This window comes from Protopterus annectens, chromosome 4.part0 (genome assembly GCF_019279795.1).
Source record: "Protopterus annectens isolate FY-2018-M chromosome 4.part0, PAN1.0, whole genome shotgun sequence".
Taxonomy (NCBI): domain Eukaryota; kingdom Metazoa; phylum Chordata; order Ceratodontiformes; family Protopteridae; genus Protopterus; species Protopterus annectens.
In genome coordinates, this window is record NC_056733.1 from 1,194,158,754 (window position 1) to 1,194,179,579 (window position 20,826).

General features: G+C 42.3%; 1 protein-coding gene across 1 annotated transcript in view; it reads right to left on the bottom strand.

Annotated features, from left to right (window-relative positions):
* The window catches only part of LOC122800429 (NADH dehydrogenase [ubiquinone] flavoprotein 1, mitochondrial-like), a 315,965-nt gene that overhangs the window by 278,501 nt on the left and 16,638 nt on the right, over positions 1 to 20,826 (bottom strand). Inside the window, exons 3-4 of the mRNA XM_044069874.1 lie at positions 12,772 to 12,854; positions 12,170 to 12,340 (exon numbers count right to left, since the gene is read on the bottom strand). Of these exons, the coding sequence (XP_043925809.1) occupies positions 12,170 to 12,340; positions 12,772 to 12,854 (254 nt within the window). The remainder of the gene's footprint in view (positions 1 to 12,169; positions 12,341 to 12,771; positions 12,855 to 20,826) is intronic.

Below are 20,826 nucleotides of genomic sequence, written 5' to 3' on the forward strand. Positions count from 1 at the left end.
ATGAATGATGCCTAGTAAGGTTCCGCAAAGTCACAAAGTCGCATCCAGGCATGTCTGCTTATGGCAATGCCTGAACTGGCTGTCCTTAAGGAATCCTCAGCAATGTGTGAGATTAACCTCATGGATGTGTTCGAGAGGGACTGCAGGGTGGCCATTCTCGAGGAATAGCTTTTCTGTTCCTCATGAGACACAGGACAGTGTTAAAGAGTTTCTTTAACAAGTTTCTCTGCAACCTGGTAAAGTGAGCCAAGTAATTCAGCGATTGCACTGCTAAGATTGCTGAATAGTACACCCATTTCCTGAATCTGTCTAAAGGCCTAGACTCCCTGTTAGGGGGATGGACAGTGGAGCTCTGTTTAGCTAGCTCCTTCTTCGTGGCTGCCACAACAACCATGGCATCTACAGGGGTACCTTTTGTCCAGTGTTGCTTATCTAAAGGGGCACTGAGGATTTTGTCAGCTCTTTTTGGTACTGTCTCCATGGTATCAGGCTCCTTCCATTCCCTACAGTAGACAAGGTCTATAAAAGTCATCTGTAGGAAGGGTCACCCCAGATGCAGGACGGGCCAGACCTGAAGGTTTCCAGTAACACAGACTCCTCTGAGGAAGGGAAAGAGAAACCACCTCTTTGGTGTAGGATTTCAAGGATGTCTCTGAATGAGACGTCAAGTGGTGATCTTGGGAAACCTTCCCCTTCATCATAGTCTGTGTCTTCTGTCAAAGATTCCTGAGGGTAATCTAAGTGCCTCCTTTTTACATGGTCTCTTCCGAGGGACCTTTTCGGTGAGATGTTCCAGGGAGGTGTTAGAAGAGAAGGGGAGTTCCGCAGGGAGAAATGCTCAGAAGCTCTTAAGGTCTGCCAGCCCCCGAGGTGGAGGATGAGCAGGCGTCAGGCACAGAAGTCAGAATAGAACCAGTTTCCGAAGGAGGGAGAGTCAAAATAATTCTTGGCTGCTAGAACAACCTCTCCACCATTTCTAATATAGGACCCAGAGAGGTCTTAACAGTTCTTCCAAAACCATAGCTCTTGCAGCAGACAACCCTGGACCCTCACAGATACTATGCCCCGAAGGCGGAGTTGGAGCAGAGCTGACTAGCGCCAATGCTCTGAGAGAAAATGACAGCTCTGAACACTTCGAAGACAAGGACATCCCCTCGGATCTGACATTGACACTTTGGATCCGAGACCTGTCGTGCTCCAACAAGGTAAGAGCAGACAGGATCAGAGAAGTCATTGGGGTTGAGGATGGAAGGGCCTTCGAATCCAACGTACTGACTCTGGTGACCTCAGGATCCGAGGGCTCCAAAGCAGGAGGGTGGATTGGAGAAGGAGTTTTCAAGGGTACAAAGGAAGGATTGGTGGCTCACAGATCCAGTGGGGGATGGAGCTGGCCCCATCTGTATCTGCATCCTAACAGAGGATGAAGTGGAATGAGGTCTGGAAGTTTTCTTCGAGTTCTCCCTGAAGAAAAGGAAACCTTAAAATCGGAGCCACAACTTCCAAGGAGGAACTAGAACGTCAGTGTCAAGGAGGAATCAATAACGTCTATGTCAGATCTTGCAATTTCAATGTCTTGGCAGATGGCTCAGTCATAGCCCTTTCTGGAGACCGGGCAGGAGACCGTTTTCTGTGCTCTTTTTTTTTTTTTTTTTTGTGTGGGTTTGAGCCCCTGATTCCTTTGCAGATCAAGCAACACAGGAAGTAGTAGTCTGAGGAAGAAGGCCCTTCAATATTAATTTGTTCCAATGGTCACCAGTAGCTCTTGCATTGGAACCTGCACAGACATCACAATTTACATCTAAGTGATTGGGGTCTAGACAGTGCACGCTCTCCCTGTGGGCATCCGACTGTGGAATCTTGTGCTCATAGCAAGTACATTTTTTAAATCCAGTTGGCTTATCAGATTTCGGGCCATTGCACTACTACTACTACAAAAAATATATATATATTTTTTTAAATGAGACGAGGAAAAGGGGGGAAAAAAGGGAAACTACTAGTAATGGCAGGAGACAGTTATAAAAGCCGGTATATACAAAGTTTTATAGAGAATGGAGAAACCCAAAAATAAAAACAAAAAATTGTTTAGAGGGTAAGGAAGGGTAATTGAAAAATACCAAGAACAAAAATTTGCAAGTTTAAACTGTTAAATTCACTCACGACCCACAAGGAGCTAAGAGATAAGGAAATTCCAACCTGCTTGAAGATTTGCAAGTTTAAACTGTTAAATTCACTCACGACCCACAAGGAGCTAAGAGAGAAGGAAATTCCAACCTGCTTGAAGAACTACAAACAAGATCTGAGGTAATCTGGAGGAAGGGGCATTATGGGTAAGGGAGGAGCTCCATAGTCATATCGTAAGCTATAAAAGTGGCAGAGTCGAACCAGAGGTTCAGATCCAAACCCATAGGTTGAGGAAGAACGAAAATGACATCATCAGATCTGGATTTTATAAGACAAAATAAAGACAGTGAATATTAATTTTGTAATGCTGTACAGAACAGTTTGATACCCAAGTACCCATTCAAGCAAGACATACTGCCAGCAGGATTTTCTTCATACAGCTGTGAGCTTTCATATGAGGCTATGCAGTTCTGTCTGTGTTACCTGAATGTTGAGATGCTTAGAGAAATATGAAAATTATAATACAAATGAACAATATGCAAATATCTCTTTAGCTGCATTAGACAGAGATCAAATATCAATACAATCATGTCTGCAATCATGTATGCTTTAAGATGAAATCTTCTGACACTTTGTATGTAGCATGGTTTTGGAATTATTAATACAGATATGAACAAGCAAAATTTATTGCCTAGAGGCATCAGTAGGAGATAAATGCAGAAATGCTTGGAGGCGCACTCGCCTTTAATGAGTTTCAAAAGACGCAGCAGTCTTTCCTTCAGACTCAGGAAGGTCAAACACTACACACACACACACACACACACACACACACACACACAGTTACAAAATGGCCATCACATACCTGGTTACACTTTTTCCCCCAACCTCTCCATAACCCTACAGTCTTTATCAGAAAGAACGAGTTTGGAAGAGAGCAAAATCTTGGATGACTTATCAGCTGAAAGACAAACCACAGCAAGGTCTGAAAAAGGACATTTATAGAAATACTTAAAGGCCACAGGCACTTTATAAAATAGTTCAGGCTTCTTAGGCGATGGGGGTTGGGAATCAGGACACAAAGTAGCAGCTGGAAAAATGTATCCAACACAGGAGGAACAGCAGGGGTGTTAGATTCCATCTATAACAGCTCGAAATTTATTTTCTGAATATTAGGGACCTGTGAGCAGTCCCACCTAAAATACTCCATCAAGCAAACTACTGTGTCCCCAAAGGACAACTCCTCAAAAGGAGAGTCAGAACTCAAGGAGTCTTCTTCTTCAGACCCACAGTCTGAAGGTGAGGTAATTTGTGAGGAGAAGGCTAACATCACATCCCCTGAATCGATTTATCTGAAGAATCCGACTTCCTAGTCCTTTTAGCTGGAATAAAGAACCAAGGAGAAACAGGAACAGGAAATGATCAGCCACGGTTCCCCCTCAATAGCCACTATGGACATTTGCATAACCTCAGAGGACATGCAAGAAACCTGTTCCATGCCTGCCTCAACAGTGCTGTGGCAAAGGAAACCAGTGTTCGCACGTAGCGGTTTTGCTGTCTTCACTCACCTTGAGAGAGATACCCGGCAGAGGATGAAAAGCAGTAGAATTAGGCCTCTTGGTCTTCTTCTTAAGAGACAGCTATACATCAGGGTGGGCAGATTTGGCCGTGGTACCTGGGTCAAAAGTCTGAAACACTGGTTCTCAAGACAGAGGGGGCAGACTGCTTCAAAGTGTTCTGGGAACAAAGGCCTGACAAATGGTACACTGGGTATGATTGTGTGGAGCATTTAGACAGAACAAACACCTTTCATGACAGCCTTTATGGGGAATCTTCCTCCCACACTGACATTTTTCTTTCCTGAACAACAAAAACCCTAAATACACAAATAAAGGAAGAAAAAAAAGGAACCCCCAGGGTCAGAGGTTCATAGGTAGGTACTAGGCTATTCACCCTAGGGCCTATATAAGCCTAGCCAAAAAGATACCCTGGCTTTCGCCACCCAAGAAAATTATTTTCCTGTGCCCCTGTCAAGCAGAGCCACAGAAGTGATTCCCAGGGTGAATTTCCTATTTCCCATCCAATCATCAAGATTTTTCTTGAGGACTGCTAATGAGGAGACTCTGTTTGACATAGATAGGTAGTCTATTCCAGAGTATGGGAAGTCTCTGGGACAGGACTCTATCCCTCCAGCATGTTCTGTTTATTGTGGTGACAAGGTTTAGGTCCCTAGAACGTGTAGCTCGGAGGGGTTGGGATTTCTTTAAGTGGAGCATGTCCAACAGCTCTGGGTTTGACATAGATTTGTATGTTAGGCAGAGACCGCCTCTGAGTAGGCGATATGTGACGGAGTAAAGCTGGAGTTTTTTGAGACTGTCTACGGAGGGCATCTGTTTGAGGCCAGTAATCCCTCTTTGTGAAGTATTACTGCGGCTTTTCCAATTGCTGTGGATGTCTTGTGAGGTACATACCAAAAGGGGCGTTGTACTCTATAATGGGTCTAATTAGTGATGAGTAGAGGGGAACAATGACCTTTTTTTCTGGAGGAGAAACCTTTTGTGATGAGGTGTGCCACATAGAAGGATTTCCTGACCACTGTGACGATGTGATTATCAAAGGAGAGACTACCGTCCACCTGTGTCCCAAGGTCTCTTATCACACTTTCAGTGTTAAGTAGACTACCGCCTATGTGGTAGTTCATGGGTATAGAGTTTTTACCAAAGGGGATGACAATGCACTTTTTGGCATTGAGCTTGAGACCATGGCTTTGACACCAGGCATCTGTCTCAGTAAGGCCCTTTTGTAGGATGTCCACATCATTAGGAGTTTCGATTATGGCTCCTAGTTTGCAGTCATCTGTGAACTTAAGTAGCCAAAGACCTTCTGTGTTAGCCTTGACTTCAGAGAAGTAGATACCAAACAGGAGACGACCCAGGACTGAACCCTGTGGTACTCCATTTGTCACTGGTCTGAAGTCGGATTTGGAGTCTGCTACTTTCAGTGTGGGTTCTGTCAGTAAGCCAGTTGGCAACCCATCTTGTGACATAGGGATTTATACTTAGTTTAGTGCCATTGAGATTCTTGACATAGCTACAAAATGCTTTTTAGTTGTCTTTAGAATAAGTGGCAATTTTGTTTTCATAACTAGCTTTGGAGGATTTTATGAGGGATCTCAGCTTCTTATTGAGGCTGACCATGGAATTCCTCCAATCATGGGATTTTACTCTTTTTGCAACAGTTTCTTTCTTCTGTTGTAGAGTTCGTTTATGGCAGAAGACCACCAGATTGGCTTCCTTCTTTATTTGAGGATAGCATCTTGGTTCTGTTAGGGATAGCACGATCCATGCACTCGTATAAGTGCTTATAAAATGCATCTGTGTAGGATTCAGCGGTCGTACCTCTATTGTCCATCTGCATGGGTGTCATGAAGTTTGCTTTGGAGAAATTTTTTACGGTTGTTTCCCTAATGGGGGGTAGGGTGGGATGTGGATGTCTAGGGTGATTAGCTTTTGGTCTGATCTGACCAACGAGGAATTAACCTCTGGTGTGACACCGGTCGCAGATGGCTCGCTAGAAATCAGGTCAGCAAAGTGGCATTCAGATCGATGTGCACATGTGGAGTATGAACTGGCAGTAAAGTTCTGAGCATAGAACATTCATATGTCATCTTTATGTCCTACATTTATGCAGGGAGCATAGGTCTAATGTACACTTCAAGGAGGACGTAAAGGCTTTGATATGCTGGCTAGATGTTGGGCTATCCTTGGCAGGAAATCTCACATGTTATAAATACTGCAACAGTGATGTGGAAGGCATACACAATGACTACTGCAAAACAGCTACGGATTAGAATATTACACCCTACTGTAAGCCCCAACAGTCCAATGCAGCCAAGTAGGAAAAGCAGAACATGCAGTAACTTTTCAGAATAATGTTGCAATATATGAATAATTAACTGGAACAGCTGAACAATATTATACAGAGAAGCCGCGGTGGTGCAGCGGTAGCATTGTCGCCTCACAGCAAGAGGTTCTCCCATTCGATTCTTGGCTTGAGCGCCTTCTGTGTGGAGTCTGCATGTTCTCCCTGCGGTCAAGTGGCGTTCGAAAGACATGTATGAATGGGCATGCCTTCGTTGAAGGTTGGGCATCGGGCTGGCACCTCAGCACCGTAAAAATTGACTGCCAATCATTAGCAGAACGGAGTTCCGCTGTGGCTACCCCTAACCGGGAAAAGCCGAAAGAAAAACAGATTTGGTGAATGCTTTCAACTCAGACAGAAGAGGGCAAACCACATCAAAAGTGATTACAGTGTCAACGTCAAGTTGACTGGAAGCTGAGATAATGCAGGCATTGTTGTCAAAGGCCATCCATCACACATAGGAGGGTAGGGAGGCCTATTAAGTCTGACAAATACAAAGGAACTGCAAATAAAGTTCTATGTATGATTTGGAATTAATCTGAAAAAGAAGTGCAAGCAGCGACTACAGAAAGTTCCCAAGGTACAGCAAAACAAAACAATGAAAAAGGTAATCCTGGAACCACTCTGATTTTGGATAAGATGTACACCCCTTCTAAAACTGATACGGAGACCAATTTATAAATAATTTTACCAGGAAGTAAACATCTGCCCGGGGTTCAGAGCTGCAATCTGCTTTGGAAGAGGCAAAGAAGGCATCTGCAGCAAACCAAAAGGCGAGGATCATTAATCCTCAGAAAAAGTTTGGGTAGGAGTGACTTTTTATGTTAAAGTGTTACATCCTGGAAATTCTGTCAATAAGATCCACTCACCAAGCAGAAACTTATACTGATGTATTGATACTCATGCGCTGTCCATTTCTGAAGAAAGAAGGTACAAGTGGTGATTCAAATGTGTCATAGGCAGCAAGTGAGACAATTGCCAAATAAGCAAATTAAGTGGACACTTGGGAACAGATGCTACTGTACAATTAGCCAGACAGCTCAGTGCCACTGTACAAGAAGAAACAGTATCTAAAGTAAACTAGTGAGAACTTTCTCAAGATGTCAGACTGATTACTGCAAGCCAAAACATGTGGAAAGCTGCATCTAGACTTCAAAAACAGTAAAGATTGGCAGATATCAACAAAATAAACACTTTAGCTCATACGCATTCTGGACTATGAATGGTAACACAATAAATATACAACAAACAGGCACACCAAGTTACAGCATCAAAAGGACTTTAAAAATTGTATTCTATTTTCAGTGTGCCAGATGAGATTTAGAACCCCACGCTAAAGGAAAATGCTGCCCAAGATGCAGAAACATTTACAAATGCACTCTATGAACACCTACAAGGATGCATGGATCATGCCATCCCTAGCAAAACCAAGACTCACTCCTCTAAGAGAAGGAAACCAGTTTGGTGGACCCCTGCAATAAACAGGCTATACAATAGAAGGAGGAAACCAGTTCAGAAAAAAAGCAAATCCCAAGAAGGAAAGACATCCCTGATCAGTATCAGTAAGAAACTGAGGTCCCTCATGAAATCATCCAAGGCTAACTTCGAAAGAAAAATAGCCAAGGATTCAAAAGATAACCACAAAGCCTTCTTTAGCTATGTTAAGAATCTAAGTGGCAACTCACAGATATGCACTGAACTTGTGCAAAATAGCACAAAATATACTGAACCTACTGATATTGCCAACATCCTGGCAGATAGATTCAGTGCAAACAACACCCCCCTCTCACCTCCCAAAGGGCCCACAACAATACCGGAAAAGTGCAGTGTCCCAAAAATCACAGACACATAGGTGAAAACAGTCCTTTCAAAAGCCAAAAACAGCGTCAATGGGACCAGATGGTGTCCCAGGCTGCATCTTGCACGAACTAACCCCCCCACCTAAACACGCTGTTCAACCTCAGCCTCTCCACAGGCTACGTGCTCATAGAATGGCGCACAGCAATGGTTATTCCTCTCCACAAAGGAGGGGCCACAAATGACCCTGGTAACTCGCCCCATAAGCCTGACTAGCCTGGTCTGCAAGGCATCATTATGTAACTCATTAACAAAGACATTGGGAACCTCCAAACACTTGACCTGACCCAGCTTGGCTTTGTTAAGGGCAGATCATGCCTACTAAACCTGGTTGACTTCTTCGAGACAGTCACCAAGGCCATAGACGAGGGAAAGGTGGCTCACACAGCCTACCTTGACCTCGCCAAGGCTTTAGACACCATTCCACACTTGGGTATTACAGAAAAACTCACAGCCTAAACATAAATCCCTACGTCACGAGATGGGTTGCCAACTGGCTTACAGACAGAACTCACATGGTAAGAATAGCGGGCTCCAGGTCCGACTCTAAACCAGTCACAAGTGGTGTCCCGCAAGGCGTGGTCCTGGGACCCCTACTGTTCAGCATATACTTCTCAGAAGTGCAGGCAAACACAGGAGGACTATGGCTAATCAAGTTCGCCGATGACTGCAAACTGGGATCCATAATTGACTATCCGGCTGACATGGACATCCTCCAAAAGGGCCTTACTGAGAAGGACACCTAGTGTCAAAGTCATGGCCTCAAGCTAAATGCCAAAAAATGCATAGTCATCCAGTTTGGGAAAAATAAAACAACCACGAATTACCACATAGGTGGTAGCCCCCTTAATACAGAAGAGGTAATAAGAGATCTGGGGACCCAGGTAGATAGTAATCTCTCCTTTGACAATCATATTGCCAAAGTAGTTAGGAAATCCTTCTATGTGGCCCATCTAATTACTAAAGGGTTCACATCTAGAAATAGAGAGGTTATAGTGCCCCTCTACTCGTCACTCATTAGACCCATCATAGAGTACAATGCCCCATTTAGGATGTACCTCACAAGACACTTCCAACAGCTGGAAAGACCACAAAAGTACCTCAGCAAGAGGATTACTTGTCTCAAACATATGTCCTATGCAGCCCGACTGAAAAAACTCTGGCTGTACTCAGTGGCATATCGCTTACTCAGAGGTGATCTCTGCCTGACTTACAAAGCCATGTCCAACTCAGAATTGATGGACATGCGCCACCTAAAGAAATCCAAGTCACTGCGAGCCACGCGCTCTAGTGAGCTAAACCTTGCCACAACAATAAATAGAACATGCTGGAGGGATAGATTTCTGTCACAGAGACTCCCCATGCTTTGGAACAAAATTCCAAATTACATCAGGTAGAGCCCCTCACTAACACTCTTCAAGAGAAACCTTGACGAGTGGATGGTTAACAGAAAATACACCCCTGGGATTACTTCATTGGCTCTGCTTGACAGAGGATCAGTTAATTAATCAATGGGGTGGCGAAAGCAGACACACTCTGGCTAGGCTTATAAATGCCCTCGGGCAGACAGCCTAGTACCTACCTATGAACCTATAAGTACTTTTGAACTAAACTAATCTAAAGATTTGTTAGGTGGAACACATTCAGTACCACTTGCAAGCAAGTGCTTCATTGTTATCAGAATCAGACAACAGCTGAACAAATCTCTTGATCCAAGGGTCAGAAACATACAGTTTTCAGGTCTGATGATAAAACTAATAGGTCAATCACTGACTTTTGGCCCAAGATGGTCTGGTGTTAAGTACACTTAACAAGTGTCACGGGGTCTGAACATGGTGGCTGTTTGGTATTTGTTATAGGTAAACCATGACTAGTAAAACAAGTCCATCATGTATTCACCACTCTGGTATAGACCAAGGAAGTAATTTTCTCACTCCCTCTCCACATTTTAAGGCCATAATTTCCCATGTGAATGCTGGAAATCTCTCATGAAACTACAAAATCCACAGGTTGGACCACACTGAGAATTGCACTCATGGCCTTAAATGTAGTGAAATATTCAAGACAGCCATTACTTGGACCAGCATAAACAGCAACTACAGTTTTCCTTTCTGAAATTCAGAGTCACACTGATGTAACCATCTCATTTACTGGCACAAACTCCACCTGAGGAACATCCAGTCAAGGATTTGAGTGTGCTGTCATATCAAAGTGAGATCCTTGGAAGAAATCATACCTTCAGGGCAGAAGAGAATCCACTCTTGTTCAAAAAGTCTGGTTCCAAAACCAGTGGTGTGTGTAAGATGCAAGACCAACTAAATCTAGCAATACTTTTCAACCTCCTACAGAAGCACTGGCTCCTTCCCAATAATGATGTGGCTTTCCATGACACAATATCCGGTTTCTAGTAGTACTGGATAGTCTACTTTAACCTGTCATGCTCCTGCCTACTACTTGACTGGCTCCAATTCAGCTGGCACATAAGGATACAGCGCCCCAGCTATGAACCTTGTGACCCAAGTTCAGTTGGTGGTCTGCACCTAGCAGGGGTTAGGAAAGAAATGAGGCCAAGCCTGTTTGCCTTTCCCAGGAGGAAGGTCAGGGGATGACCTCTGGGCAGGGCTAACTCAACTGATCTAGCTCTAACGGATACTACAGCAGAGAACAGTAGCCATGCTGATTAAGTGAGAAGGTCTAGGGGAATACCCACCCCTGGAGGCATGGCCATTACCAGTAACCTTGCCTCATAGCTTATCTCAACCTCCAATAGGACATCAGTATGTTGGAGAGGCACAACCAGTTTAACCCAAGTCTGCCTCTGCAAGTGATAGTGGCAGCTTCCAGACTCGCTCACTACACCACCAAACATAAGGAAGGAGTGGTTGAAATCACAGCCCATAAAGGTTATACATCCAGGTGAACTATAAGAATAAATGCCCACACATTAGGGTGAGATGGAGCTCAAGGGATCCAAACTGCAGCAGATGTATGTATAACATCAACCTAGAAAGAGAACTACTGGCATAGACACTCCTATTTTTTTGGTCTGAGGGTAGATGAGGTCACTCAGAGGCTCTAACACAAGTTAACTCTCTACTAGATGCTTCTCAGAGAATACGAACCCCAATCACGGCTCCTTGAGTGGGACACAATATCCTTCACTCTGGACAAGGCTATAAAAGCTCAGATTCTTTAAAAGAATCACAGGGGGAGGGCAAGAGATCAAGCTGACAGCAGTTTTGAGTAAGCAGTGCATGTCTGTGAGAAGTTTTAGTTTCATATAAACACATTACAAAGATAAAGTGCTCTCCTCCAACTATAAACTATAGAAAACAAAACTGCCTAGAAGCAGCTTCATTCATGGGAATTCATAATTTATTATGTGAAGTTATAGACTTAAGTCCAAATTAAAAACATCTAAAACCACAAATAACAGTAATTGATAGGCTCTCTATTTTAAACATCTCACAGAAAACCATCTGAGATGTTCACCCAAGCTCTTGACTTGAGGATATAATTTCATAATTTGGATCACCTTCAACTCTAGGGCTTATGGGAGCTACCCCAGACAGCCAATGAGTGTTACCACAGGATGCCAGTGAAGCGTCCTGATGACAGAAACTTGAAAACAGCTTACAAGCCTAGTCAGGGTTTGCAAACTCAAATGCAAATACTGCATAGACACAAGATAAATATTTACACGGTACATCTTGCTGCTGATGCTTCACAATGGCAACTATAAATGATGTTAACAAATTAAAAGCAAATAATCAACATAAGAAATAACTTAGTCTGAACTCCTCCTCTCCCTAAGACAAGTGCACTTTTGCCTTAATATCTCTTTTTCCCCATATAAGACAAATCCCTTTAGAACCACTTTAGAACTAGTTACCTACTTGTCCTAAGTATGAGAAATTAAAGATGCCCCTTGTGCCTGAGGTAGGTCAACTGGATGTAAAATGTCCCACAGCAGATGTCAAAAAACTTAGGGGAAATTCCTGATAACCTGGTGAAATGTAGCCTAGTCAGTAGGAATACCACCTAGAATCTCAACTGAAGAGAGGCCACTGGCCTAGTGAGACTAACCTGATCAAAATGTAAACAAATAAATACATAACATTTTAAACTTCATCCTCAAACTCACTCAAGAAAAGGAAAGGACTTTGAGCCACTTCCACCATATCTGACTACAGACTACTTGTGCACAGTAAGACAGAGAAATACATTTTTGTATGCTTATAATTTTTTTTTTCTTATTCCATGAGCTTTTTACCTGCCATCCGAAGGCTTGTTCATGAAACCCCACTTCATGCCTGTGGGGAATCCAGCACCACCTCTGCCTCGAAGTCCTGAGATTTTAATTTCATTCAGGATCCAGTCAACTCCTTTCAGCAAAATCTCCTTGGTCTTGTACCAGTCACCACGGTTCAGTGCCCCCTTCAGCCTATGCAAGGTAACAGAAAAAAAAAAAATCAAACAGCTAGTCATATCAAATGCACGTGCGTAGACAGACCTATCCCAAATAGTCATATCAAATGCACATGTGTAGACAGACCCACCCCCTAATATTGTCAGTCAGACTATCCAAATATTAGAAAACGTTATCGACTGACAAACAAGCTCTCCTAATAGAAACCAATTCTTTGTGTAGTCACTGGCCCTGGTCTCTGGGAACTTTGACCAGAAAACAAGCACTTCAGTTACACTGTTTTGACCCAAATGGATACCATAATGCTTCAAAGTGAGACCCTACACTACCAAACAGTACTCAGGTAATGGCACCCAACATTTAACTTTGTCAAGAAATTCAGAATGAAACCTGGATCTCAGCAGCCTACTAGACAAACGCTGACTTTGACATAACCAAAGACTTACCTCCAGTCATGGCGTCCATAAAGGTTGGTGAAGATCCGATCCTCATCTTTCAGGGGGCCAAACTTTGTTTTCTTGGGGGCACTCTGAAGGAAAACATAACAGGATTAGTAATAAAATTTTCCACGAGGGAATAACTGAGAAAAGCATAAAATGTCAATCCACAAGCAATTCAATGGGTAAAATACTACTTACTCAACAGGGCACAAGTCTGAGTGGAAGGGTTGCCTGTGAATTCCAATGGCTGTGTACTGACCTACTTCTCTTTTAATGTTCCAAAACCAAGACAAAACACAAACTAATGAAGTATGACCCACGATTAAAAACTGAGAACTTCTATTTGATATCAGATAAAAGTTCTTAGTTGTTAATCTGTGTACGCATCCTCCATCTTTAGCCAAAGTGGGTCTTTTGTAATCTTCTCAAATTAACAGTAGGAAATGAGCTCTGGATAACCAGACATGCTGAATTCTGTACACACTGAGTAACAAATACTTAAACAAAACATGCCTAAGTTGTCCAAGAATGTCTTCAAAATGCACACACCTGGACACCTGGTAGAGTTAGGTGTAATGCAATGCAAGATTGTTGGTTTTCTGCTCCTTACTCTCCTGATTTAAAAATTAGTGGTTTTATAATGGTAGCACTATCCCAAAAATCAGTAGTATAACAGCTTTAAGTAGTAATATAGCTGTGTGCAACTCCGGCAGAATCGATGCCTTAAAACTAAAACAGAAAGAATCTGCATATTCTGTGACTACAAGGTAAGGCCAGAAACTCCATATGTGATAACAGAGAAGTAAATTTATACAAATTATATCTAAATGGCAAAAAAAAAGTCACAAGTTTTTTATATCTACTCTTCTTATGTAGTCTGAAAAGCATTCAAAAGAAATCTCTTTGCCATCAATCAGATCATATAGATGACACTGACACAAAGTAGAGATTTCTACTCACAGAATGGTTGCAGTAGAGACGCTTTTAGATCTACTACAACCCACGCAAATTGAATCAGAGGACAGATATAGGAGGGATAATCTGTGGACCTCAAGAGATACCAGAGTAGGTAAAGGGAGACAAATGTCTTGGTTGCATGAAACCTAAATTGGTAGAGCGAACTGGGTTCATCTAGAGAAAGTGACAACAGACTACATTTGGCTGTTTTTGCCACGACAGTTATGACGCTGGTTTCAAGTGCTGTTCTGCTAAAACTCCTCAGAAATGAGCTGCACTACAGCTACTAATCAAATATTTTAGGCAACTAAAACAGAAAGTTAATTAGCCAGCAGTGGTGAAGTTGCATCTTCCAGGGGCCTAATCATACAGAAAGAAAAATACAACATCCAGTAGTAGAGAAGGGAAGGGCTCTGAAAAAGGAGATGTCAACTTCAACAGAGTCCCCAGTACACGAAGGAAAGAGAAAGATCACCAGGACATGTGAACCATTCCTCCTTTTCAAAAAAGGATGGTATAGGGGTTAAGAGAGGCATTTGCAGAAAGGAAGAGTAGACTGTTCACAGACTGACTCCTTGCTTTAAATGGACTAATAGTACAGTTATGACAAATACTTTAGTAACAAAAGGACTAATAACACAATTAATGGACTTTTATCTAAATACTTTAACAAACATTCTTAAATTAACTGAACTTTTAATAGAATTCGCCTTACAGAAAAATCACATCTGGTTACAGAATGTAAAAAAAAAAAATCACAATATCGTTTTACTGCAGGATTTCCAAATGTTAGCTTCTTTGTAGATAAAAGTTAACTTTTTTTCTCATTATTATGCACTGTCACCATAATATATCTAATGTTAAATGCTGGAGCATTTACTGCATATTAAGTGAAAGGGGCTCCAAGTACAAAAGCTAGCCAAGTATGACTGTGCACAGAGTTGTACGCATACTAGGAAGCCGATGCACATGATGATGGCTTGGGCAGTGGTAGGAGGCTTATCATTCTTCCTGCCCCCTTCCACTGCCCAAGCCGTCTCGATGTGCATCAGCTTCCTTGTATGCTTGCATCTCTGTGCACAGTCATACTTGGCTAGCTTTAGTACTTGGAGCCCCTTCACTTAATATGCATTAAATTCCCCAATATTTAACATTAGATATATCATGGTGACAGTGCATAAGAGAGAGGAAAAAATAATATTACTGTGATGACCCACCACTGCCAACCAGTAATCAAGAAGCCTCAATCACTGAGACGATAACAGGTACAAACAGTATTTCCAGATGCAGCTCTCTGCATCAAGTGCAACTTCCCTTAAGAGCACACAGAGACCACAGTCAGTCTGGGGCTGGTTTCTCCCTCTTCCTCCAGATCCCCAGTAAGTTGAGTCCTTAGCCAGGGTTCCAAGCCAAGTCCACCAACACTCTCTCTGTCTAACCAGTGCTTCGTGTCCCTGCCCAAGTAGGTTCACACACACTCTGAGATTTGATTTACACACACACAAAACTGGGAAATGTTGGGACAGGTTTACTAGCTATCCTCCCTCTTGCCCAGATTATATGGTAGTTTTCACTGCTACCAGAACCATTCTGCCAGCTACCTTAAGGCTCTTCCAAGGGCACCCAATATACTCAGTAAAATTAATATTAATACAAATGGTAGTTTGACCAAAAGCAAGGCTATTAGGAGTGGCTCACACAATGTCACCAAATAAATATGCAAGTACTCTCAAAACTATCTCTACACAGATCAGCCACAATGAAAGGGCTAATAATAAAAGAACAAAATATATACTAAACATATTTTCGCAGGGACATCAGAATTCAAAATCCCAGGAAACATTTAAAACAACACTGAAGGACAGTCTCAAATAAATAAAGAAAAATAATCTAAACCAAGCTTCACTATATTCCTGACTGTATCCAAGAGAATTACTATACCCTAAAACCTTACTACTACAGCAAGGAAGATGTGGTGAATGATTCTTGTTGTCGTCGTCAGGTCCAAGACGGAATCAAGAATGCTCTGTCTCACTCAGGGACTTCCCAAAATAATACTAAAATATTACTGCTGGGATAGCTTGGAGAATGACAATTTCTGGTCATCTGACTTCTAGTTCTTATGCAAAATCTCCATTGCTGAAGCTTGCAGTATTTAGCATCTACTTGTAAAAATACTCATACAGGGGCTTTTGCTCAGATCTTTGGCAGGTGCTGGAAGTCATAAAACAATTGCATTCCTTCATGCTTCCAAAGCAGCAATTAGTTCACCCCAAAGACAATACAGAAAGCTTCCTAGTACAGACTCTCTCTAGCTGCAATGAAACCCGTCAGATGGCCTCTTTATGGCCTAGCCTATAAAGTGATTTAATTTCAAATATGTTTCTAAAGTTTGATGGACTGAGGTTAACCTTCCAGTTTCCACTGTTAACGTATACATTTAAACAGTTACAATAGTGCATGCACATTTCTGTTCTCTTCCAGTAGGGCACACTGTGGATATCTTTTAAGCACAAGTACCTTCTCATGACAAACATCTGTACAAAGCAGTCTGATATACACATAACATACAGTTCTAAATATATTTGTAATGCCAGCATCTTGTATAAATTAGTTTTATATTCACAAATGATACAATTATTTACAAAATTTCCATGCTGGCAGTTCATCCTTTTGTCACACTTCTTCCATCCTTCGATGACTCAAGCTAGTTTTTCAAGTGAACCTTGAGAAACATTGCTTAGCCTATCTGGGAATACATTACCCCATATCCTGTCTTCAGATCCTAGCTGCCTTGGCACTGCTGACCCCATTACAGTGTTGCACTGTTGCATCATATGCCTGCTCCACTATAGTAACTTGGGGTTTTGATGGCTGGCTTGCTGTAGCCATAGATCCCTCTCAGGCTCCTCCTGCCTCCTACTGCAAATACTTGGTACCAGGACCTCCCTATCATGGTAAGGTTTCATCATGTTAACATGGTGCTGCTTGTGCCTCTGCCTCCTGCCTAGCAGTTCTACCAGGTAGTTAGCATCACTGCCCTTCCTTGCCACTCTGAAGGGTCCCTCCCAAGCTGCCTGTAGCTTGTTGCATCTGACAGGAACTGCCCCAAAAGCATACTTCCTGGCTCAAGCATTCCTGTCATACCAGACCTTTTTCTGGTGTTGAGCTTCTGCCAGGTTCTCCTAGGTCAAGTCCAAGAGTTCCCTGGGCCTTGTCCTGATGTTTAGGACATATGCCACAACAGACTCCTTGTGAGATTCACACTCATCCTCCCACTTATCGGGAATCAAATCTAGATGTCCCCTCACTCTATGCCCATACAGCAACTCAAAAGGTCAGAAATCTGTGGATGCCTGGGGCACTTCTCTGTAAGCAAACAGATGGGGCAAACATTTGTCCCACTCCCTCTTAAACTGGTCTGCAAATGCCCATAGCATGGTCTTTAGTGCAGAGTTTAACCTCTCCACAAGACCATTAGTCTGGGGATGGTAGGGAGTGATATTTAGGTGCTTCACCCCACAGTGCTTTCATAGACAAGCCAGCATGTCTGACATGAAATTGGCACCTCTTTCTGTCAGTATTTCGTTTGGGAAGCCTACCCTGCTGAAAATCTCTAGCGAAGCATTTGCCACCTTTTCTACCCCGATAGAGGACAGAGCCACCTCCTCAGGGTAACTGGTAGCATAATCTACTGCCACTAGGATATACTTCTTTCCTGTGGAGCATGGGGTCCTCAAAGGCCCCACAATGTCCATAGCTACCCTCTGAAATGGCTCCTCAATCACAGGCAAAGGCATCAAAGGAGCTTTGAACTTGTCTCCAGCCTTGCTTACTTTTTGGCACTGCTCACAGGTCCTACAGTATCCTGTTACATCCCTGGAAATCCCAGGCCAATAAAAGTTCTGCATAACGTGTCTCTTGGTATGCTTTATGCCCATATGACCTGCAAAGGGAATGTTATGGGCTCTGGCTAGAAGTGCCAGACAGTAGTCTCTGAGCACTACCAACTGATGTATTCTCTCATTTTCCAGCCCTCCCTCAGGGGTCCACTCTCTATACAGTAACCCTTTGTTCCACTACACAGATTCCCCTTTTCCTTGAGAATCAGACACCTCCCTAGCTACCTCCCTCAAGCCTTGCAATGTAGGGTCCAAGAGCTGAGCCTGTCTCAACTCTCTCTTTGTAACCTTTCCCAGCTCCCCTTCCACAGGAAGTCTGGCATCCTCGGACAACGGTGCCTCACCGTCAGCCTGGGTACTACTACTCACCTCTGCCCTTGCAGTCACTCTGTCCAAGAGAACATCAGTACCCACTAGCAGCTGTGGCTCACCTTCAGTCTCACTGCTACAGGGTAGCTCCCTCTCTGAAGTAACCAAAAACACCAGCATCTTGTATAAATTAGTTTGATATTCACAAATGACATATAATTACTTACAAAATTCCAGCAAGCTGGGCTGGCAGTACCTTCTTTTGTCACAATTACCTCTTCATATTTTTACAAAGCAAGGAGCCTGAATCCATGATTAACAAATGTGACAAGCCATTCCAACATGGAGAGGTGCTACTATTGGAAGATTTTAGTTATTCAACCCTGCATAAATCTGGGCAAGCAAATCAAATGTATGAACATGGAAAATGTATTAAATGTTTTGAAGTGGGGGAAGAAAATAAATTAATGGAAACAGTCTACTCTACAGCTTCATTTTTCTGTATGCCATTTGTAGGCTGAAATCTTCACAGTTATCATACACACGTGAAAAATGGACTACGGCCTGTTAACGAAGATATATTTTAGACCTCAAAAGGGCATATGAGATAATCTATCATGAATTATTACTGCACAAATGTGAAGATTTTGGATTCTCCCTTGAAGGAATAACATGGTTTAAAAGGTGTCTATGCCAAAACTGTCACTTAGAAACAGGAACTCTTCAACTGAGGGAATGACAAAAGGATCCATTTTACGCCCGCTGCTCTTCTCACCTCACAGCATAACTTTCCTTAGGCTCTACCACACTCACTACACTGATGACACTTTCATAATAAATGAAGCCAAAGCTACATAGCACCTTATCTTCTAAACTGCAACAAGATTTCAATGAAGTATGGAGCTGGAGCTATGAGTTGGCAATTAATATAAAGTAAAATAAAAATCCTCCATTTTGTTTTTTTGGTACCACTAAAAGACTTTAAAAAATTCAACAACCATCAACCCATCGTCATTTTTGACCCCATAGGAACTTTCCTACCAAATCAAGATGAACAAATATACTCAGGGATCCTGCTACCCCATCTTTTCAACATCACAAAGAATGCATAATCTCAGAAGTCCTGCAGTAATTAAAAGTGGCCTATACCTCCTCAAATATTCTTATATTTGAAGCTTAATATTTTACTATCATTAAATGTCTTAATTCCTACACGGGAATATGCTTTGCCAGTTGCAGCTTCTTTCTCTTCGAGCAGCACTAACTTATAACAAAGCTTCAGAAAATAAAATCATGACATTTATACATTTATACATCTTGCCAGCAACACAGAGTATCACAGCTTAACCATAAAGAAAGCAAGAGATTGCTTCTCGTCTCAGCTAGGGTCAATTACTAGTAATGCTAACTTAATTTCAAACTTCTCAATGACAGGTACTGTCTCCTCTAATTAACAAATTATCTCACTGAAGATCATAAACTTAACACACCCCAGTACTTATTAGCTCCCTGCGATAAATCCTTCACTAAACCGACCCCAGCCTGTTGGAATTGTCTCCCAAAGTTACTTCAGAAAAGACTTTACACCTACTTTAAGAAAAATACAAAAACATTTATATTCCTCTTGTAAGTATCCATTTGTTCCAGAGAGTGAAGATAACTTAACTACAGTACTTAAAATGGTGAACATCTGCACTACTACTAGTAAAATGTGAAACAAGATAAAATAAAAGCCAATGAATAAACTATTTAACAAAACACTTTCAGTAAGTGCAGTTGTCTCTACAAATACTGAGACTTCATCACACTGAAAATGCATCACTGAGAAAAAATACTTAAAATCATAGGACAATTAAATGTTCTAATCCTCTCCTTTTTAAGTAAGCCACAAAATCTTCTCTACTGTTCAAACCCGGATGGTAGCATGCATTTAATTTGACCTGCCATGAATATTCAAGCCACCCTAGTTCATCTTCAGTGTTAAACATTCTTTCAGGGGGGTTTATATCATAGGTTCATAGGTGTGTATTAGAACAATGGTCCTGGAGCCTTTACAAGCCTAGCCCATAGAAATGCCCTAGCATCATGCCACCATTAGTTCCCAGTGCCTCTATCAAGTAGAGCCACTGGAGTGATCCCTGGGGTGAAATTTCTATTTCCCATCTACCCATCAAGATTTTTCTTGAAAAGGGCCAGTGAGGTGCTCTGCTATACATGTATAGGAAGTCTATTCTAGAGCATGGGCAGTCTCTGGGTTATGAACCTGTCCCTCCAACATGTTCTGCTGATTGTGGTAATAAGGTTGAGGTCCCTGAAGCGTGTGGTGCGGAAGGATTGGGATTTCTTTAGGTGTAACATTTCTAACAGGGCTGGGTCAGACAGGGCTTTGTAAGTCAAGCAGAGATCGCCTCTTAATAGAGGATATGAGACAGAGAAAAGCTTGAGTTTTTTTTTTTTTGAGCCTGTCCATGTAGGGCATGTGTTTAAGGCATATGATCCTCTTCGTAAGGTACTTTTGTGGCCTTTACAGCTGTTGCAGGTGTTTAGTGAGGTACATGCCAAATGGGGCAGTATACTCGATGACTGATCTAATGAGGGGAGAGTAGAGAGAGATGATGCCATCTTTGCTCCTGGATGCAAAACTCTTGGTAATGAGATGTGCCACACACAAGGACTTTCTGACCACAGTGGCAATGTGGTGGTTGAAGGAGAGGTTGCTGTCAACCTGTGTCCCCAGATCTCTTATAACGCCTTCAGAGTTCAGTGGGCTACCATCAATGTGGTAATTAGGGGAACTGAGTTATCCCCAAAGGGAATAATGATGGACTTTTTGGCATTAAGCTTAAGGCCATGATTTCGACACCAGTCATTGGTCTCAGTGAGGCTTTTCTGT